This window comes from Lampris incognitus, chromosome 11 (assembly GCF_029633865.1).
Source record: "Lampris incognitus isolate fLamInc1 chromosome 11, fLamInc1.hap2, whole genome shotgun sequence".
NCBI classification, from domain to species: domain Eukaryota; kingdom Metazoa; phylum Chordata; class Actinopteri; order Lampriformes; family Lampridae; genus Lampris; species Lampris incognitus.
Window position 1 is genome coordinate 57614320 of NC_079221.1, and position 23210 is coordinate 57637529.

Here is a 23210-nt window from a genome sequence, read left to right on the forward strand (position 1 = left end):
ATCTCTCCTCCCATTCCAGACAAATGGTTCAATTTGGCCTAACAGGAAGTGGTGGTGTCTAGTAAAGTCCACTGTACTATTCTTTGAAATATTTGGAGAAGGTAAAGGGCAGTGTGAATGTACCGTATGGGTTCTTGACCATGACTGCATCTGTCATAATGGGATCCCCAACTCCATACTGGTTCTCAGCACTGACTCTGAACTGGTACTCATGGCCCTCAATGAGCCTCTCCACAGAGCAGTCAGTGAAGTGTCCATGGATGTTGGATGTGACCAAGGCCCAGTTGGCCCTGCTGGTCTCTCTCTTTTCAATGATGTAGTTGGTGATCTCAGAGCCGCCATCCGCCAGAGGGGGCTCCCATCTCAGTTTGACTCGATCAGCAAACACCTTACTGATCTTCACTGAGGCTGGAGGACCTGGTTTGTCTGAGGAAACATGGTTTAAAACAAAAACAGTGAGCTAAAACAGCAAGATGAAATGAAGATACCAATATTATCCACGACTTTAAAAAAACATTCAAAATGACGACGTATTTCTCAAGCCTTATACACCACTGGAGACAAATTTAAATGCTTAATTACATATTTCCTGGCCAACTTCTTGTGAGTTATTAGGTCAAACTATATTGACAGAGGACTGAATTGATGTAGGACTTACCCAGCACTTTGACCTTGATGGTGGCATACTTAGTGCCGTTGATGTTCTCAGCGCTGATGGTGTAGTCTCCAGATTCCTTCCTGGTGACAGAGTAGAGCTCCAACAGATGGACATGCTTCTTTTGACTCATCTTCATGCCCTCAGCTAGGACCAGAGGAGCGCCATCTCTCTTCCACGTCACCTTGGGCAGAGGCTTTCCAAACACCTCAGCATCCAGGAAGACATTCTCTCCTGCCTTCACCACGATCAGGTTCTTCATGTGCAAACCCAGATCAACCCTGGGAGGAACTGCACGGAAAGCAGAAGGTGGTGGTTTAGCACAGGTTAAGGGAGTGAAAAGCTTTAAGTCATCATGAGGACCAATGAGTGGAGTTTGTTTTTTAGAAATTATTTAAAAAGTTAATAATTTAAGTAAGTATTTTAATGAGCAAAAACAATGTGTACTGCACAAAAAGCACAGGCATGAAAACATTATACACAATCTGTGGATTACTGGATCCATCAGTTAAATGATCACTAGGATGTTAACTGTGTATCTGTGGCTGGTTTTGAGGACGGATTCTCACCATTCTCAGCAATGACAGGGATGGGATCAGAGAGTTCGGAAGGCAGGCTGACATTTATGGCTGTCTTCGCAATGACTCTGAACTGGTATTGTGCTCCTTCCTCTAGGCCAGTCACCACGTAGTCCTCTGTCTGGATGTTCATACAGTTAGCATTGCAGCGAGTCCACTTCTCCTCAGGCAGCTTCGTATACTCTACATAGTAGCCAATCAGCTTGCTGCCTCCATCGTGCTTTGGACGACTCCACACCAGTGAGACGGAGTTCTTGGTCACATCCATCGGCTCTGGTTTGCCTGGTGGATCTGAGAAGGACAACGGGCCAAAAAGCCTAAGTCACTAAATCCAAACACAGCGGCACATCTGTGACATGTACATCATAAACAGCATCTTTGACACGATTACGCTGATCATGAGTACAGTATCAAAGGTAAAGATAAATGATTGAAAAAACAGGTACATAAAGGAATCTGCTCTTACCAGCACAAACATTTCATCTATAAAATGTGGTTTCTACATTACATGGTTAACAGGCGGAGGGAGAGAGAGTACAGACAGCTAGATATGGACAGACTCCCAGACAGACAGTTAGATGCATACCAACTGCAGTCCTGGCAGCAATGAAGTCCGTCTGTTTGCAGGGTTTTCCCTGCCCAGCTATGTTGATGGCAGACACTCTGAATGTGTACTCCAGGCCCTCTATCAGACCGGAGCAGGTGTACTGGGTGGCTTTGACCAGAGTTTCATTGGCCCTGACCCACAGCAAACTATTCCTCTCCTTTCTCTCGATGCAGTAGCCGTTGATGGGACTGCCACCATCGCTGCTAGGTTTCTCCCAGGACAGAATGACAAAGTCTTTATTGATCTTGTTAATCTGGAAGTTTCTTGGTTCGCTGGGAGGGTCTAGAGAAGAGGGAAAGATGTAAAACAGCACGTCACATTGTGGTTTATGGTTGTGTTTATTTCCATGGAACTCTAGAGTGGGAGTCACAGAAAGCTGAATCAGCTCATCTGGACACCACATTTACTGAGAGAAACGTTTCATCACTCATCACTGAAAATGAAATGGTGTGCCTCGCCTCTGGAGACAGAAATAGACCGCATCCATGGAATATTACATTCAGATTTGTGAAACTTTACCCAACTGAACAGAACATCCTAAAAGGGTTTGTGAAAAAAACTCACCAAATGGATATCTGGCAATCATCTTCTCAGAGTAGATGGGCTCGGAGATTCCAAACCTGTTCTCTGCACGAACACGGAAGCCATACTCCTTGCCAGTGGTGAGTTTGGTCATTCTGAAGCTGGTTTTGGTGCAGGAGGAGGAGACCGTCACCCAGTCGCCCTGACTGACGTCACACTTCTCTACAATGTAATTGGTGATGTTGCTGCCTCCATCCTCCTCCGGGGAATTCCACAGAAGGGTGCAGGCATCGATGTCCTGCTCAGTGATCTCAAGAGGAGCCTCAGGAGGACCAGGGATATCTGAAGGGAAAGACACAGAGAGGACCACGTATTAATGATGTAAACAATGGAGGTGAATATGAACAGCTAGGAAAACAGACTCTCCTAAAACGTTTTTAATGCAGTAATAAAGCAATGATAGTGTGGAGAAGGGATGAGCTGTCAGAAATGGTAGTTGTGCAGCATTTTAGATGGCCTCCTTGATGTAGAAGCCTCATATTACTGTTTGAATGTAAAACTAACCCATGACAATGACTCTGAGGATCTGGTTGATCTTGGCTGTGCTATTTTCAGCTGACAGGCTGTAGTATCCACTGTCCGCCCTTGTGACGTTCTTGATGATCAGAGTGCAGGTGGTCAGCGTCTTTATGACAGACAGACGGTCAGAGGTCAACACGTCCTCGTTACCCTGCTTCCACTTGCAGAATGGAGCAGGTTTACCAGCCACGATGGCCTCCACCACCATCTTAGAGCCAGCCCTCACTGTGATCATGTCAGACATGATGATCTTAGGAGCCACTGGGAAAAAAAACAAAAGCATGATTGACTTCACTGTGTTCCAACCCTGAGTGTGTATTTTCTCAGTGCATTATGTTAACAGAGTGTCACTGCTGCTGCGACATGTTGATCAGACTGGACCAACAGCATGGAGAATGTACACTTTGATTTATCAGCACTGTGTGAAGGTAGTCTACTCACTGAGCTGCTCCTTGACCTCAAACACTCCCTCAGCCTCTCTGGCCAGGCTGACTCCTGCGGAGTTCCTGGCTGCAACTCTGAACTTGTATTTGGTTCCCTCCTTCAAGCCGACTACTACAATGGTCAGATCTTTGACCACAGAATAGGGAGTCCATTTGTCCTCAGGAGCTCCTTCTTCCTGGTAGTCAACCACATAGCCATTGATTTTGGCTCCTCCGTCCCTGAGGGGCTTGAGCCAGCCCAACGTTGCACTATTCTTAGTGATTTCCAACACATCCATCTTCTTAGGAGGGTCAGGCTCACCTGTTCACATACACACGATGTGTTAGACAATGCCCCGCATAGTACATACAGCTGAACAAGTTCATAATGAATATAAACACTGGTCATTTTTGGATTTTTGCTGAGTAAAATATACATATCTACAATGAATCAAGTGAAAACACACACACACAAACACACACACACACACACACACTCATTGAGGTTCAAAATTCAGGGTGACCTTATGAAGGTAAATTATAAATGTGACCAAGTTACAGTTGTTCTCCCTTTAGTAAATAACTATGACGATACAAGAACTCACTGATGGGATCAACAGCCAGGTAGGACTTGGGTGAGTCCTGAGGAACTCCAATGCCATATTTGTTACAAGCCATGACTCTGAAGTAGTACTCAATGCCAGGGGTCAAGTTGGTGATCTTGAAGCTAGTCTTCTTCAGGTCCTCAGTACACTTTGTCCAGGTCTTCCTGTCCACCTCCCGTTTCTCCACAATGTAGTTGAGGATGGGGCTACCGCCATCATTCTCCGGAGGAGACCAGGAGAGTTGCGCCATTGTCTTGGTAACATCATTGGCCTCCAGGCCTCCAACAGGCCCAGGAGTGTCTGTGTAGCACATATTTCAGGATTAGTTTGGTCTTCCTACTTTACACTATCAGAAACTAGGCCTCATTATTCTGTGATAAACACATTTACACGGTGACTGTGGAGGAAACAAGCCTTCTATAAGAAAATAAAATGGAAATAATCACAAGTAGGTTTCTTTCACTTTATCATAATGTTCCAGTTTACCTACACCCAAGTAGTAACTGTGAATGAAAATAAACTCTAGACTCTGCCTCTCACCCAAGACTTTGACACGGACGAACACGGCCTTCTCTCCTGCAGAGTTGGACAGTGTCAGGGAATATTTCCCAGAATCCTCTCTGGTGCTCTCAGGGATGACCAGGAAGGACATGGTGTCAACCTGGTCCACGTGACCTCTGCGGACAACATTGTCTATGCCCAAACGCTTCCAGGTCACCTTGGGGGCGGGTCTTCCTCTGATGACAGCGAAGAGTCTGATTGGACAGCCAGCCCTGACGGACAGGCCTTTCCTCAGACTGGCGTCCAGGTCGATCTCTGGTGCCTCTGTTATCATGACAAACATGTCAGTAAGTTAATAGCTAATAGGGACTATTTCAATGTAAACAATAATAGAAACTAGAAGAATGCATTCAGTAGAGTGCAGATCCCCACCAGGAGTATCTCCCCTTCTCCCGTGCTTGGACTTGGCGTCAAACTACCTCTTTCTTTGCTACCAGGAGAAGGGGAGATGTGGAAACACTGCCTGCTTGTCTCCCCTTCTCCAGTGTGTGGACTTAGGTGACAAACCAGCTGAGCAGTTAGCACTCAGCTGCGGTGTAAAACAGGTTTTTCACAGTCAAAGAAGGTTGAATCAGTTCATCTGGACACCATGTTTACTGACAGAAACGTTTCATCATCATCATCTAAGTGACCTCTTCAGTCTCACCTGACTGCAGGTACCCCCACCCCTTATGGTATTGTTTATAAGGCTGGGGTACCTGCAGTCAGGTGAGACTGAAGAGGTCACTTAGATGATGATGATGAAACGTTTCTGTCAGTAAACGAAGTGTCCAGATGAACTGATTCAACCTTCTGGGACTTTCTAACCTGGATCACTGACCATGCATCAAGACAGAGGTCTCTGATCACACAGTTAGAACTGTGTAAAAAAAATATTATGCTGCAGGCCCAGTAGTTGAGAGATTAGCAGTCCACACACTGACACACACACACACACAGACACACACACAGAGAGAACAGTGTTTTTACTGCCATTATGAAGTGCAGCAGCCAAGTCGACTGAACAGGAAATATGGTATAAAAAAGCTGTTACTATGCAGCGCTCAAGAGAAAGACTCTACCTAATAATAACGTTTTGCCTGTCAGTCTGAGGATGCACAGCTCCTAGCTGGACCCTCGCACAAATGCCACCAAGTCTAATATGAACTTGGACTTTCCAAAAAGAAAGTTTGCTATGCGACCATTTTGGCCCGACCCTAGCTCTGTCTTTATTTTCACAATATAATAAAGCTGGGTAAACTGTTTACGCTTGTGGATGTGCAACTCACATCTACGGTTGACTCAGATCGGGCAGCAACAAGGTTATATGACACTTCCTGTTTTGACTGCAACCTAGAGGAAGTTGTTCCTTCATAACGTTTGCATTTTTGGATTATCGATATTCTTTTGATAACTTCTGATCATGGCGCTGCCTGATCTGAGCCAACCGTATAATGAGAGTCGTGAAGGCACAAGCGTGTGCACAGTTGACGTAGGTCGTGCAGCAACAGACAAAGCAGCGTTGGTCGAGCGAGCTGCAGAGTGAATGAAGAGAGGGAGCGATGTTAGTGAGAAAATATACGTTTTTCGAAGGCTTTGAATCACTGCAACTATGAGAGGTTCTTCATCATACAGTCATTATATAGTTCCAGCAGTTTAAGAGATTAGCTGCGGACACACACACACACACACACACACACGCACAACCAAATGCACAATCCCCGCCAGGCTATCCACCTGGCGGGGATAAAAATCCTGTTGACTTTTTCATTGTTTAAATTTGTATTCCTAACTGGTCCAGACTGCAAATGAAACAGCATCTTACCATGGATCTCCTTGGGAGAGACAGCTTCCTTCAGGTAGGCGTGGCGTCCCCAGCCCACCTGGTTCTGAGCAGACACCTTAAATTCATACTCCTGCTTCTCATCCAGCTGGCCAATGGTGAACTCTGTGAGAACCAGTGGACCATGGGTGTCAATCCTCTTCCAGCCCTCGGTGGGCTTCTCAGGGTCTGCCTCACTCTTCAGCCTCATGTCCAGACTGTAACCGATAATAGGTGCACCACCATCGTAGACAGGCCTGGACCAGCCCAAAGTGATTGAAGTCTTTGTGCTGTCTGCCACCTTCAGACTAGCGGGGGGACCAGGGGGCTCTGTATGAACAAAAATAAGTTAGAGAAAGAATGGAAACTAACATAATTTTGCAAGAAACCACAGTATACCTGATCTTTAATGTGGAGAAGACCGAGGAAAATTGGCTGCAGCATAATATAAGACTGAACATACAGATCAATAAACAGATTGATATATAACGAGCCTATTAGACTCAGAGACTTATTACATCACCAGGAGAAAATGGGGATTTGTAAAATGAGATTGTACTTTATCAAGCACTGAGAAAACCGTACACAAGTGTAGAACGATAAAAAAGGATTTTAGATAAACAGATATTAATGAGAATAATAAATGTGACTCACCAATAGGATCCTTGGCTGCCACAGGTCTGCAGGGTTTGCTCGGCTCTCCCAGACCCACCTCATTCTCAGCCTTAACTCTGAACTGGTACTCATGGTTGGGGATGAGGTTAGCGACCTTCATACGTCTTTCTGAGATGGGGCTCTTAGTGCACGGAACCCAACGGACAGCTCTCTTCTCTTTTCTCTCCAGGATGTAGCCAGTGATGGACTTTCCTCCGTCATTCTCAGGGGGAGCCCAGACCACAGTCATCTCCTCCTTGCCCACCTTCATAACAGCAATAAAACCAGTGTCAGCAATCAGCTCAAATAATTTCTAAAAAATGAGGCAGGGAATTGATTTTAGTCCATGTTTTTGTCGACGTACAGATAAGAATTTTTTTTAAATTGTGCCCTTCATGCAACGCAGAGCCAGAAGTAATTTTAAAAGCATCTACCTTGGTGACCTCAGGAGCTTCAGGGGGTCCAGGTTTGTTGAACTGGGTCTTGACAGTAACAGGCTTGCTCTCCATGGCTGGGCCAGTTCCCATTTTATTCTCTGCCCTTACTCTGAAGATATACTCATTGCTCTCCACCAGACGGGTGACATTGCAGTAAGAAGTCACCACAGAGGCAGAGTAGGTGGACCAGACCATTCTCCTGGTCTCACACTTTTCTAGAATGTAGCTGTCCACCTCACATCCTCCATCATCCTCTGGAGGGTCCCAAACCACTCTGCACTTATCAGCTCCGATGCCAGTAATTCTCAGGTCTCTCACAGGCCCTGGTATATCCAGGACGTTGACGTTGGCATAGGCTGTAAAGGTGCCGGCAGTGTTAGAGGCAGTAATGACATACTTGCCGGTGTCAGAACGTTTGGACTTGGTCAACAGGAACTTGGAATAGTCAGCCCCAGTCTCGTAGCTCATTCTAGGGTTGTCTCCTGTGGCTTTGTCCTTCACCCATTTGACCTCCGGCTGGGGCTTTCCTCTCAGTGCAGCCTCCATCCTGACTGATTCACCCGCCTTCACTGTGATGGCTCCTGCTAGCTTCAGGTCGATAACAGGCTTCTGAATCTCCTCCCTCACCAAAATATCTTGGAGCTTCACCCAAGCACTCTCACCACCTTCATTGATCGTCTGCACCCTGGATATAATTAGCAACAATAGAAATTACATTTAGAAGAGAGTAAATGCTCCTAAAACATGTTTTAGTGATTTAAGTCTGAATGTAAAGGAGGAAATACTTTATTTAGTAGAAAATTGGCAATGAATGGAGTGACAGACCTGAAGGTGTAGGTCTGGTTCTCAGAGCATTTGTCAGCCATGAAGAATGTGTCAGTGAGAGGACCAGTGTTGAGTTTCACCCACTCCTCTGCATCTTTGGCCTTACACTCCAGGTTGTAGGAGATATTGGGACTGCCACCATCGTAGTCAGGCTTTCTCCATCTGAGGTAGACGTAGTTCTTTCCGATGTCAGTGGCTCTGAATTTCTCAGGCTCTCCAGGCTTCTCGATGGGGTCAATGGCCAAAAGAGGAGTCTTTGTCTCCGTAGTAGGGCCAGGACCCATCTTGTTTTCAGCACAAACACGGAACAGGTACTCATGACCTTCCATTAGCTTGGCCTTGATCTTGCGGTTGGTGCAGTCAGAGGAGATCATAGACCACATGCTGATGCTGGGTTCACGGCACTCCACAATGTAGTTGGTGATCTCAGAGCCACCGTTGTCCTTAGGAGCCTCCCAGTTGATCATGCAGGAGTCTTTGGTCACATAGGTCATGTGGAGGTTCTGGCAGTGGCCAGGTCTGTCCAACACATTCACAGTGATGGTACAAGTGGCCTCACCACCTTCATTAGAAGCCTTCAGGGTGTATTTGCCGTGGTCAGCCCTGGTGGCCTCTTTGATTTTAATGTGGACCACAGGGAAGTTCTGGGTGATGGTGACCCGCTTGCTGTTTTCAAGAACAGTCTCTTCTTTAGACCAGAGGACCTCAGGGTCAGGACGGGCCCTTATGTAGCCAGTTATGTTGATGTTGTGTCCAACACGGACTGTGAGTCGCTCACGACAGGTTGCATCCATCTCGATCTCAGGGGGGATGAGAATGTCCTGCGCAGTGATGGACTCTGGGATCTCTCTGGGCTCACCGTCTCCGATCATGTTGGAGGCCGAGACACGGAACCTATACTCTGTGCCCTCCTCCAAGCCCTTCACTCTGTAGGCACATTGCTTGATGAAGTCATCCAAGTTGACCTTCTTCCATTCCTCAGCATCAGCTTTCTTCATCTCCACAGTGTAACCCAGGATGGGGCTGCCTCCATCTCTAGTAGGTTTGGTCCACACCAGGTCAGCAGTGGTCTTACTGTAGTCTTTAACTTTGGGGTTGACTGGAGGGCTGGGGGCAGTAAGAGGCCTGCAGGGCTTGCAAGGGTCAGAGATGGGAGAGGGTCCGCTGAATCCAGCGATGTTCTCAGCAAACACTCTGAACTCATAGTCATTGCCCTCGAACAGTCCCAGGACTCTATATCTCAGATCCTTGCACGGAGTCTTGTTCACACGGATCCATTTTCCTCCCTTGTGTCTGCGCTCAATGATATAGCCAGTGATTATACTGCCACCATCAAACAGAGGCATAGTCCACCCAACAGTCACAGCATCTTCTGAAATGTCAGAGGTCTGGGGCTTTCCAGGGTGAGCTGGGGGTTCAAAGTCATGCTGGGCAACAGTAGGTTTGCTCTCCAGAGGAGCACCAATGCCCATTTTGTTCTCTGCACGAATGCGAACCACATACTCTACTCCTTTCTGCAGGCGAGAGATCTTGAGTTTGGTGGCCGTGCCGCCAGAGCTGACGCCTCCCCAGGTCTCCTTGTTGGACTCTCTCTTCTCCACTATGTAGTTGATGACAGGGCTGCCACCATCATCTTTAGGGGGACGCCATTCAATCAGCATGGAGTCGGGTGTGACTTCCAGGATATTAACAGGTCCGATTGGAGCGGCAGGGACGTCCAGAACAGTCACGCTCATTGCAACTGTTTTGGTTCCAGCAGGGTTTGACACAGTGAGCAGGTAGCTGCCGGAGTGGTTTCTCGTGCACTCATTGATACTGAGCACTGTAGAGAAGTTGTCAGTGTCAATCTTGACGTTGCCCTGGCTGGTGATCTCCTCTCCCTCAATGGTCCACTTGGCAGTGGGCATAGGGATTCCTCTCATAATGGCTGGCAGCCTAATGGTTGTGCCTGCCTTGACAATGATGCCCTCAGTCAGCTTAACATCCACTTCAACGATGGGAGGCACTGAGGAAACACAGAAGGATGCATAGTCCCTGTTAATACACAGACGTGCTAACAAAACAAGTTATATATCAACTCTGACTAGATGACAACTGTGTTTTTTAAAGATGAATATTGTGAATAAAAGAAACATCAAACTGGTAATTTTACTGTATGTGAGGTTTGACATATTAGAGGTGTATGGATACTATATAGAAGTACAGGGGATTCTGGTAGGTAAAACTCACCAAGCTTCTCCTGACACAGAACAGGTACAGTTGTGTCTGGTCGGCTCAAGCCAATGGCGTTCTCAGCCCTCACACGGAAGCGGTAGGTCTTTCCTTCCTCCAGGCCGGTCACATGACTCTCAGGAATACTGACAGTCTTCCATTCATCCCATTCTCTCTCTCCCTCTTCCTGGTACTCAACCAGGAAGCCAGTAATTTCACTTCCTCCATTACGGTCAGGCCAGTTCCAGACCAGCCACACTTCTGTCTTGTCCACATCAACATGGTGCAGGTCTTTGGGAGGGCCGGGGGGGACTGGAAGACAGAGAGAGAGATATCTAGTTTTGATTTGTGGACATGAAGTGGGTCAAACAGGAGACCATGGCAAATAAAACAAGGCCACTCAACTGCATTGTTTTTGGAAAAAAGTAACATTCCTTCATTACTCTCTTTTTTGCTGTTGTTTTCAGGTTCAGCAGAGAAAACATATCTGTCTATTCACCCATCTAGCCATCACACTTGTTTTCAGAGCCATGAGAGTTTGGAGTCTAGCCCAGCATACTTTAGATAGGAAAAAAAAGGACCCTGGATAGGTCGCTAGTCCATCACAGAGCCAAGCAGCATAAAGCTACACAGAAACAATTCATTCCTTTTCGTCTCTTTTCTCTTTCGAGGAGACATGTCTAATCACCTTGGGGAGAAAGGAAGGTCTCTGCTCCACTGCACTGCTGTTGATCTTGTCTCCTTTTTGTATAGCTAGCCTTTTTATGTGTGGATAAAAACGGAATCGGAATACCCTGAAATGCTGGCTATAAACAGTACACAAGGACAGTACTCACAGAGTGGGTTCATGGCCTTGATGGCCTTGGGTGTCTCAACGTATTCACTCCTGCCAAACTGGTTCTCCGCAGCTACTCTGAAAAGGTAGGAGGTTCCCTCCATCAGGTGCTTCAGCATCGCGCTGCGTTTCTTAGAGGACGAGCAAACAGGAACCCATTGAGCTGATGCTGCATCTTTCTTCTCCACCACGAAGTTAGTGATACGTTCACCTCCATTGTCCTCTGGATCCTTCCAGGACAGGTAGGCTGAGTCACTCCTCACATCAGACACACGCAGATGCTGGATGGGGCCAGGCTTGTCTGCATAGGTAACAGATCCCATGAAGGAGACAACGATTAAGTCACGTCAATTTTATTTGTGTAGCCCATTCTCACAAATTAAACACCACTTCAGTACGTCCCCTCAGACATGGAGGGACAGCTAGCCCAGCAAGGCTAATCATTGTATTTCCCCTTATCTTGGGTCATGTATTTGAAAATACAGCCTTCCTCACTTGAGATTCTAATTCTGACAGCTGTGCAGAGGTAACTAGTGGATCTGCTAATAATCTGAAAGATGATTACCTTTAGCAAATTTGCTCACAGAAAACAGTGACTAGAATGTCAGATCTCTTTGGTTTAGGGTATAGGCTCCCCCCCCCTTTTTTTTCTCCCCAATTGAATTTAGCTAACTACTCCACCCCTCCGAGCCGTCCCGGTCGCTGCTCCACCCCCTCTGCTGATCCGGGTAGGCTGCAGACTACCATGTTTCCTCCGATACATGTGGAGTCACCAGCCGCTTCTTTTCACCTGACAGTGAGGAGTTTCACCAGGGGGACGTAGCGCGTGGGAGGAGCACGCTGTTCCCCCCAGTTCCCCCAAACAGGTGCCCTGACCGACCAGAGGAGGTGCTAGTGCAGCGACCAGGTCACATATCCACATCCGGCTTCCTACCCGCAGACACGGCCAATTGTGTTTGTAGGGACGCCTGACCAAGCCGGAAGTAACACAGGGATTCGAACTGGCGATCCCCGTGTTGTTGGTGAAGGCTATCTTAAGGTGTCATAGTCCTTACCCAGGACCAGCACAGTGCAGGTGACGGTCTTGGACCCAGCTGGGTTCTCCACAGTCAGGGTGTAGTCTCCACAGTCACCCCGATTACAGAACCTCATGTCAAGCTTGGTGCCCATCTGGTTGACTTCGATGTCAGCCCTGGTGGGCACCTCAGCGTCATTCTTCTTCCAGGTGACGGTAGGGAAGGGGATACCCTTGATAGCAGCCATCAGAGTGATGTGGGTTCCTGCCATGGCCTTCACCTCACGGGTCATACCAGCATCCAACACCAGCTCTGGGGGCTCTGACAGCCCACAAAAAAAAGAGAAGTTAGAACATTTTTTTTCCACTTTTCATCAGGGATATGGTGATAGGAAAAACGGTAGGTCAAGAGAATGCAGATAGGCAACAATAGTCTCGTAACCAAATGAATAAGTAACGGCGAAAGACTTACAGCGAGTTCTAAAGTGCTCTGCAAACAGTAATGAACCATGCTAGTTGTACTTGGATTTAGAGAAATGGTATTATTGCAGCTGTATTAGAGGAAATGGATTCCAGTGCCACTAACCCAGTCTGTCTTGAGCTCTGACTGGCTCCTTGACGTAAGCAGGTTCAGACTCTCCGGCAGCATTGACAGCCATGATCCTGAAGCGGTACAGAGCGCCCTCCTCCAGGTTGATCACCTTAAATTTGGTCTCCTGACAGGAGTCTGGGGTCTGGTTCACCTAAGGACAGCAGGTTACAGGACAGCATTTGAACTGCTGAACCTCAGATTGGTTGTGAGCAACACACCGGCCCATTCTGATCTCTTTTTGAAGGACTACTGCACTGTGTACAGGAGCACCTTTGGAATGTTTTAGCTCCTACCAGTCTGGATCTGGACATTAGATAACTGAATTCTGAGTTTTAAATATAACAAATAAGCCTCCATGTGATGGTTGTGTTTTAAGAGGCTAATAATAATAATAATGATATTTTTGTGCATTGTGATTTTTTTAAAACTATTTTACTCTTGGTACTATTTAACTTGGAGTCTCTCTGCTGCACAGTGATAGATGAGTAAGCCAGAGCCCCACCTTCAGCCATTCCTCCTCTCCTGCTTTCTGGAATTCAACTAGGTAGCCGAAGATCTTTCCTCGGCCTGTGTCTTTGGGAGGCTGCCAGGACAGAGCCACGGATTCCTTGGTCCTGTCAACAGCCTCAGGGTGGATTGGAGGGCCAGGGATCACTGCCAAACAGCAGGGAGAGGAGAAGATATAATCTCATTCACACCGACTTGTACACATTTACCAAGACCTTTATGGAGATGAGGACAGACATGGATAGGCATGAGGAGATTGGAAGATATACTCATCAAATGTCAGTAACTGTAGAAAAACAGTAACGCAGTGTTCATAAAACTGTAACTGACAGAAAGTGAGGCTGTAGCTGAGTCAAAGAAAGGCGTAACGATTGAAAATGAGAAACTTTAAGTGACTTTTAAGTCCCTTTTCATTGGATGTAGTGTTGGACATACCTATCGGATCTTTGGCAAAGACTGGTTTGGACGGTGGGCTGGGGTCTCCTGCGCCCACCACATTCTCTGCACTGACTCGGAACTCGTATTCACAACCCTGCAGCAGCTCCTCCACCCAGTACTCCTCCTTGGGGTAGATCTTCTGCTTGTTGCAGCGAACCCACCTTCAGGGAACATTAAGAGAGCGGTTATGAGGAAGTCCCAGCCGACTGTTTAGATGTTCTGAAGCTGACAGGAGGAGGGACAGTCCCCTGGCCACACATGAGGGGACATGAAGCTGTGTGGGTTTTCTTTGCCTGGATGTGAAATGGGCTCTATCTCGTCTCAAACCTAACTACAGATGACACCAACACTGCTGTCTGCGGAGTAGTGCTTAGTCAAAACTAACCCTAACCTAACAACACTGAGACTAAACGTCTTCAAACCACAGGCACAGGACACCAGCTTCTGGGCTTTCAACTGTCTGCGGAGTAGTCCTTTGTCAAAACTAACCCTAACCTAACAACACTGAGTCTAAACGTCTTCAAACCACAGGCACAGGACACCAGCTTCTGGGCTTTCAACTGTCTGCGGAGTAGTCCTTTGTCAAAACTAACCCTAACCTAACAACACTGAGTCTAAACGTCTTCAAACCACAGGCACAGGACACCAGCTTCTGGGCTTTCAACTGTCTGCGGAGTAGTGCTTTGTCAAAACTAACCCTAACCTAACAACACTGAGACTAAACGTCTTCAAACCACAGGCACAGGACACCAGCTTCTGGGCTTTCAACTGTCTGCGGAGTAGTACTTTGTCAAAACTAATCCTAACCTAACAACACTGAGTCTAAACGTCTTCAAACCACAGGCACAGGACACCAGCTTCTGGGCTTTCAACTGTCTGCGGAGTAGTCCTTTGTCAAAACTAACCCTAACCTAACAACACTGAGACTAAACGTCTTCAAACCACAGGCACGGGACACCAGCTTCTGGGCTTTCAACTGTCTGCGGAGTAGTGCTTTGTCAAAACTAATCCTAACCTAACAACACTGAGTCTAAACGTCTTCAAACCACAGGCACAGGACACCAGCTTCTGGGCTTTCAACTGTCTGCGGAGTAGTCCTTTGTCAAAACTAACCCTAACCTAACAACACTGAGACTAAACGTCTTCAAACCACAGGCACAGGACAACAGCTTCTGGGCTTTCAACTGTCTGCGGAGTAGTCCTTTGTCAAAACTAACCCTAACCTAACAACACTGAGTCTAAACGTCTTCAAACCACAGGCACGGGACACCAGCTTCTGGGCTTTCAACTGTCTGCATGAGTGTTTACATGTGTTTATGTGGAAGTGTTGATATCATTGGGTTTGGGTACGTACACATGAGTGTGTGTGTGTGTGTGTGTGTGTGTGTGTGTGTGTGTGTATTGTAGGGAATTCGGGGGGCAGTCTGGGAGACCGTCGCCACAGCCGGGACGCGAACCCGTATCTCCCACTCCGCAAGCGACAACGTTAACCAGTCGACTTAAGGGTCCGACCCCTTAGTCAAGGACCAACGTGTCTACTTATCCATGTACATTACAATATATATATAGATATGTATCTATATATCAATATAGGAAAAAAACTTCAAACACATAGCAGCACACTTATTTCATGCGTCACGCACTCCACTCCTCATTAGTTGAGCACTTCTATCAACACCATTGATGGTTTCCGGGAAAAAAAAACGCTATATATATATATATATATATATATATATATATATATATATATATGTGTGTGTGTGTGTGTGTGTGTGTGTGTGTGTATAATCCAGTTAGTCAAGTGAATTCTCTATGAGGCAGTGTGGGAGGGTAGGAATGAGGAGACGGAGAGATGGAGTCGAGTCCATCCCGTTTACTCACCACACAAAACAACACCGATACAGCACAATCTCCCCTGGCAACCAGCTAACCAACCGCTAGCTGCTGCCAACATGGCTCCGCCCCCTAGGAAACCCTAAGCAGTGCCTACGTCATCACTCTGAACGTCTGCCTTAAAGGGGCAGCAGCCCCTGGTGAATCTACCCTCGACTGTGTATCAGCACACAGGCCGAGCCTGTTTCCTGCTATGAGCAGTCAGGACAGCTGATGGTGCTGATGGCAGGAAACAGATTGGTACTGTCTCATAAAGAATTTACTGACTCACTGGATTATTTTGCTCCTTATTTGTTGAGCACTTTCGCTCCCGTTGAGTGTTTCTTTTAACAAAGTTAGACACACACACACACACACACACACACACATATATATATAGACGCTCTTTGCCACTGCTCGTCTGTTGTCGGCTGCATTCGCTGTTGTTTTTGTCTTCGTCACCTTTTGTGTGTCTGTGTGGTGTTTAAATCGGAGAGCACCGCTGGCGTCGTGTGTGGTTGCCGCTTCTCCCACCGTCTTGTCTTTCCCCTCTCTGTCCCCTCCGTGCTAGCCGCCTAACTAGCTAACAGGCTAACCACCACTCAGCTAACGTTAGCTTACGTGAGCTCTGACCTCCTGGTTCTGCATGCTAGCTTGCGGATCTGGCTCCGCCCCCCAGCCCCCGCTTGAGTATTTACTTTACTTCCCCTCGGCAGGGGACACTATCCCTCTTTGGGCCATCATCAACTGGGACTAGCATGATGTGGACATCACCGTCCCTGGCGGCGGCACTCCCCTTCATATGGGGAGTAGCTAGCCTCACCCCATCCGTGCTCTGCGCCACCCCTCTTACGTTTCCAGCGTTATTAACCCACCCGTCTCATGGAACCAACTCTCTGCTGCCCTCTTCTGTTTTTCCTTACATTACCCCCCTTATTACGACTACAGAGAATACCCTGGTTTCCCTTTTTATTAGCTTCCCTCCTCCTCCTCCCTTACACTACTCTCCTGATGAACTCCTGTCCCTCAACAAAAACTACCGGCTATCCTCTGTTGCACGCACCTCCGCTCTGTCTGCTGGCGTCCTCCGCTGCCGCCGTTGTCTTCATCACGGCCCCAGACACTCCCGTCATCTACATCCTCCACTAACCCCGATACGATATCCCACATCCAAACCCTATGTTCTCACCGTACCCCTCCACTGCACCCCCCCGCACTGCTAACCTGGACGACCTCTCCAGCATGCCCCCACTACGTTGCCCTCTCATTCCATCAACCTTGCCTCCTTAACACCCGATCACTAAATAACAAAGCCCTCATCCTACATGAAGCAATCACTGATAATTCATTTGACTTTCTCCTGCTCACTGAAACCTGGCAACAACCTGGCGACTTTTTCTCCCTCAACGAAGCACCCCCCCCCCCTGGTTTAAGCTACATCTGCAGACCCCGTCCCTCCTGTCGTGGAGGTGGTCTTGCTGCCTTATTCAATCAGAACTTCAGGACCACTGAGCTCTCACTCCCCACCGTCTCATCATTTGAACTCCTCGCTTTTAAAAGCTGCTCAATGGCTGTCATTCTTATCTACCGGCCACCCACACCAAATCCATCTTTCCTGTCTGACCTCTCTGAACTCCTCACAAGAGCTTCATCTCTCCCCTCACACTTACTACTGCTTGGTGATTTTAACATCCACATTGATTTACGCACCTGTAAGTTTGCATCAGAATTCATCACTCTATTGGACAATTTCAGCCTCACCCAGCACGTCACTTTCCCCACCCATGTCAAAGGCCATATCCTTGACCTGGTCTGCTCTGTCAATCTACCGGTACACAACATCCATCCATCCCCATTTCCTCTGTCAGACCATAATCTCATCCAGTTCACTATTCCACCCCCAACTCCTCGGCCACACCTCCTCAGAGAAATAAAATTCCACGATACTAAATCTATTGACCCCCTCCAACTCTCCGATCTGCTCTCCCCCTCGAACCAGCCTCTACCTTACCTGATGATCTCACCAATCACCTCAACGCCACCCTGTCTGCCTCCCTCAACACACTGGCCCCTCTCAAAACAAAAACAGTCTCCTTCAACACCTCTGCACCCTGGTTCACACCTGAGCTCCGCACAATGAAACAGACTGCCCGCCAACTGGAACGACTCGCCAAGAAAACATCTCTCACTGTACATCAAGAAGCCCACAACCTCCACCTCTCTGCCTACAAAGATGCCCTCACCGCCGCCAAGTCTGCCTATTTTTCCACCATCATTAATGATTCCAACCGTAACCCCCGCACCCTCTTCTCCACTGTAAACAACCTCCTCAAGCACCATGCTGATGCCCTCTCCAACTCTACTGCTGAACAATGCAACTCATTTCTCCAATGTTTTGCAGACAAAATCGCCGCTATCAACAAATCACTGTCCCCTGCATCTGACTCAGCAGCACCTACTCTGGCCCCTCTTCTACCCATTCCTCTTGACCTCCCTACCCCTCCCCCTGATCACCGCCTCTCCTGGTTTGTTCCAGTTGCCCCTACCACTATCTCTGAACTCATCAGCTCATCAAAATCCACAACCTGCTCCCTTGATCCCCTCCCCACTCCCCTACTGAAGAAATGCCTCCCTGCCCTATGCCCCTACCTCGCCAACCTTTTCAATTCCTCACTGTCCCATGAAATTGTCCCCTCTTCCTACAAAACTGCAGCTGTCACCCCAATTCTCAAGAAACCCGGTCTTGACTCATCCTGCCTCAACCACTACCGGCCAATTTCCAATCTCCCCTTCCTCTCTAAAACCCTGGAACGCATTGTCGCCACACAACTCCAAACCTACCTACACTCCAACAACCTACTCGAACCTCTCCAGTCTGGTTTTCGCCCATTCCACAGCACTGAAACTGCACTCCTTTAAGTACTTAATGACCTCCTCACCTCTGCTGATCCTGGAGCCCTTAACATCCTCATCCTCCTCGACCTGAGTGCAGCCTTCGATACTGTGAGCCACAACATCCTGCTCACCAGATTGAAAGATGTCGGTATTGAAGGCACCGTAGTCAGCTGGCTCCAGTCCTACCTCTCCAACAGGTCACACTTCATCTCACTTCACAACCACTCCTCTGTTCCATCCACAGTCGCACAAGGTGTTCCTCAAGGTTCTGTACTTGGCCCACTCCTTTTCATCATCTACATCCTCCCTCTCGGTCAGATTCTCCGCCATTTCAACTTGGACTTCCACTGTTATGCTGATGACACCCAGATATACCTCAGCACCAAATCCCCTCACAATCCACCCCTCTCTCACATCGACTCCTGTCTGTCCGCAGTTAAAGTCTGGATGCAGCAAAACCTTTTCAAACTCAACAGTGACAAAACTGAACTCCTCTTCATTGGCTCCACTCTCAGCCAAATCAACAACCTTGCACTCACCATCGATGGCACTACTGTCTCCTCTCCCCCCCAGGCACGTAACCTTAGTGTGATCCTTGATCCCACCCTCTCCCTTGCACCAGATATCCACCAAATTGTCAAATCCTCCTTCTACCAACTTCGCAACATTGCAAAAATAAGATCCTCTCACACATGCAGTGCTGCTGAGATACTGATCCATGCCTCCATCTCCTCCCGCCTTGATTACTGCAACTCACTCCTCTATGGCATCAGTGCTAGCTCTATCAAGAGACTCCAATTGGTCCAGAACGCATCCGCCCGACTTTTAACTTTCACCAAATCCTGGCACCACATCACCCCAGTCCTAAAAGACCCCCACTGGCTACCCATCTCCCACCGGATCAATTACAAAATCCTGGTTCTTACTTATAAAGCCATTCACAAACTGGCTCCCCCATACCTCACCGATCTTCTCTCCCCCTACCAACCCTCTCGGTCCCTCAGATCCACCTCAGCCTCCCTTGTCTCTACCCCCAGAGCCAACCTCCGCGGCTTTGGTGACCGAGCCTTCTCCAGAGTAGCTCCCAGGCTCTGTAACTCACTTCCCCAAATCATTAGAGACTCAGAATCCCTCCCACTCTTCCAATCTCATCTCAAGACACATCTTTTCTCCATTGCCTTCTCATGCCCCCCTGTCCGCTCATACACCCCTGGTCTGGGGCAGGCTGGGGACTGAGCGCTTGACCTGCATCTGTGATTTATGTGATTTATGATTGTTTTTCTTTCCCTTTATATCTGTCCAAGTCGGAGAGTACTGCTGGCGTCGTCTGTGGCTGCCGCTTCTCCCTCTCGTAGCCCCCCCTTCCCATCCACCCCTGTATGTCTGTGTTATGTTCATCTGTCGTCTTGTTTCACTCCATTTATTGTAAAGCGACTTGGAGTATTAGAAAAGCGCTATACAAGATTGATTTATTATTATTATTATTGTTATTATTATATATATGTGTGTGTGTGTGTGATCTATGTGTGTAATATATATGTGTGTATGTATATATGTGTGTAATATATATATATATATATGTGTGTGTGTGTGTGTGTGTGTGTGTGGATGTATATATGTGTAATATATATGCGTGTATGTATGTATGTATGTTATGTATGTATGTGTGTAATATATATGTGTGTATGTATATATGTGTGTAATATATGTGTGTGTGTGTGCATGTGTGTGTGCGTGTGTGTGTGTTTACCTGTTAGCCATGGTCTCCTTTCTCTCTACGATGTATCCAGTGATGGGTTTTCCTCCATCTGCTGGAGGCTCCCAGCTGATGAGAGCGGTATCTTTGTAAACCTCCTTTACTGTGGGCTGTTTGGGAGCATCAGGCACCTCTGGGGTTGGATGGGAGCACATACACATTCGTTATTACACATCACACACACCTTCACACATCTGTCAATCAAACTGACATGTTTCTGTCACAATATGTGATGAAAGCTCAACTGACCAACTAACTAACCAGTAAACCAGTTCTAACTAACTAACGAACCAGTTCTAACCAACTAACTAACCAGTAAACCAGTTCTAACCAACCAACTGACTAACAGACCAGTAAACCTGTTCTAACTAACTAACCAACTAACCAACTAACTAACCAACTAACTAACTAGTAAACTAGTTCTAAGCCACTAACTAATCAGTAAACCAGTTCTAACCAACTAACTAACAAGTAAACCAGTTCTATCTAACTAACTACCTAACTAACTAACCAGTAAACCAGTTCTAACCAACCAACTGACTAACGGACCAGTAAACCAGTTCTAACCAACCAACTGACTAACGGACCAGTAAACCAGTTCTAACCAACCAACTGACTAACGGACAAGTAAACATGTTCTAACTAACTAACTAACTAACTAACTAACTAACTAACTAACTAACTAACTAACTAACTAAATAGTTCTAAGCAACTAACTAATCAGTAAACCAGTTCTAACCAACTAACTAACTAACAAGTAAACCAGTTCTAACTAACTAACTAACTAACTAACTAACTAACTAACTAGTAAACCAGTTCTGACTGACTGACTGACTGACTAACTAACTAACTAACTAACTAACTAACTAACTAGTAAACCAGTTCTGATGAGCTTCTGCATGACAGCACGTTTTCTGCTAGTGTTGGTTTGATGAAGAAATGCCTTCTCAGGTTTCACTGGCCACATAACAAAATCCAGTGGGACTTGTCAAGTACTTGGTGTGTCTTTTAGGTTGGGTTGGGTTAGGTTATAGGTGATATATATATAATATAATTATTTTAATTGGCCAGAAAGGGGCCTGGCTTTGAGTGAGGTGACTTGAGACTTACTGAAGATATCTCTGGCTTTGGTCTCAGCAGAGAGCAGAGGGTCGCTGACACCATAGATGTTCTGAGCCATGATCCTAATGATGTACTCACGACCCTCGATCAGCTTGGGAACCTGACAAAAAAATACACCAGCAACACAGTTACCAGGGAGGCCACGTGACATCACACCACACTGACTGACTGTCCAGTCATCTCGCTCTTGTGTCGATGTGCTCCTCCTTTACGGGGGACTGTGTTGCCTTGGTGAGCTACGATCACTTGGGACAGATGTGATTATGATGTGTGGTATTTGCTACTATCACTTGGGACAGATGTGATTATGATGTGTGGTATTTGCTACTATCACTTGGGACAGATGTGATTATGATGTGTGGTATTTGCTACTATCACTTGGGACAGATGTGATTATGATGTGTGGTATTTGCTACTATCACTTGGGACAGATGTGATTATGATACGTGGTATTTGCTACTATCACTTGGGACAGATGTGATCATGATATGCAGTATTTGCTATTATCACTTGGGCCAGATGTGATTTTGATATGTGGTATTTGGGCGATTAATCCTTCGCCAGTAATTAAAAAATCACAATAAATACTTCATGCTAGAAAAGAACATTTGTACCAATTTTCTATTTGTCCTTAAAATGTTTTACTTCTGATTCATCTTCCATGACTGTATCAGGCCTGGAAAACCCTGTAGTCACACACATTCCAGGACTATTCCATGTTTTCCATGAATGGCACCTTGACTAAGACTGTCCCAAATGAAAATCTATGAACAAAGCAATTGTTAAATTCCCTTCACCTTGTGTGTGATCTTGCATGAAGTGATGTGCAGTGTACCTTGCAGGTGGTCCTCGTGCAGGAAACGGTAACAGGCATCCACAAGTCTCTGTTGGTGTCTCTCTTCTCAATGATGTAGTTGGAGATGGCACAGCCACCGTCATCCAGAGGAGGGTTCCAGGAAATGACCATGTAGTTCCTGTAGACCTCATCAAACACTACAGGACCCTGAGGGGGCTGTGGGCGGTCTGGAGGTGAGGGGGGGGACGTTAAGTTCAATATGAGATCACATCGAGCATCAGTGATTTATCTCAGACTAGACCACAGGTACAGTCCTTACCAACCACGGTGACGTTACAGATTTCCTTGCGCGTTCCCACACTGTTCTCCAGAGTAACGCAGTAGCACCCACTTTGTTCTCGCTTGGCTTTGGCCAGGGTCAGGCTCAGGTGTCTGCTGGTGTGGTGGATGCTAATCTCCTCACCTGCCTTCACCTCCTCCTTGTCCTTGGTCCAGGTGATGGTGGGAGCAGGTTTACCAGTGTAGCGGCCCTGCAATGTGCAAACATCTCCTACCTTCACCACCATCTTGTCCCTGAAGTCCAGGTCCAGGGTGGGAGGTTCTAGTGGGGAGACCAGAGCAAACAGCAGGGTTACTAAAATGTGAACATTTACCAGCATGAATTGTGTTTTATTCAATTATTCAAAATGTGATTATAATTTTGACTAAAATGTGAACAAGTTAAGTGACAAAAATGGAATCTGTTATACAAAGAGTAATGCCTTGACTCGGTGACAAACTTTAACCTTTAGGATTACAATCACATCAAGTATTTATAATGACATCTCATATAGATTCTCTATCTTCACTTTTCCTTCCCATTTTCAAACCGGCCTGTTTTCTTTTATCCATTTTTCAAGGTCCTTGAGTCCTTGGCTTGAGAGAA

At 46.9% G+C, this 23210-nt stretch overlaps 1 protein-coding gene across 1 annotated transcript in view; it reads right to left on the reverse strand.

Annotated features, from left to right (window-relative positions):
* LOC130120437 (titin-like) overlaps window positions 1–23210 on the reverse strand; it is a 260908-nt gene that overhangs the window by 58532 nt on the left and 179166 nt on the right. The window contains 23 exon segments of the mRNA XM_056288973.1: window positions 124–426; window positions 659–946; window positions 1225–1524; window positions 1820–2122; window positions 2405–2704; window positions 2927–3202; window positions 3383–3685; window positions 3969–4268; window positions 4509–4793; window positions 6334–6660; window positions 6985–7249; window positions 7419–8106; window positions 8247–10251; window positions 10476–10769; window positions 11294–11593; window positions 12348–12629; window positions 12894–13050; window positions 13402–13553; window positions 13842–14005; window positions 20362–20500; window positions 21478–21589; window positions 22325–22512; window positions 22605–22886. Coding sequence (XP_056144948.1) covers window positions 124–426; window positions 659–946; window positions 1225–1524; window positions 1820–2122; window positions 2405–2704; window positions 2927–3202; window positions 3383–3685; window positions 3969–4268; window positions 4509–4793; window positions 6334–6660; window positions 6985–7249; window positions 7419–8106; window positions 8247–10251; window positions 10476–10769; window positions 11294–11593; window positions 12348–12629; window positions 12894–13050; window positions 13402–13553; window positions 13842–14005; window positions 20362–20500; window positions 21478–21589; window positions 22325–22512; window positions 22605–22886 — 8013 coding nt within the window.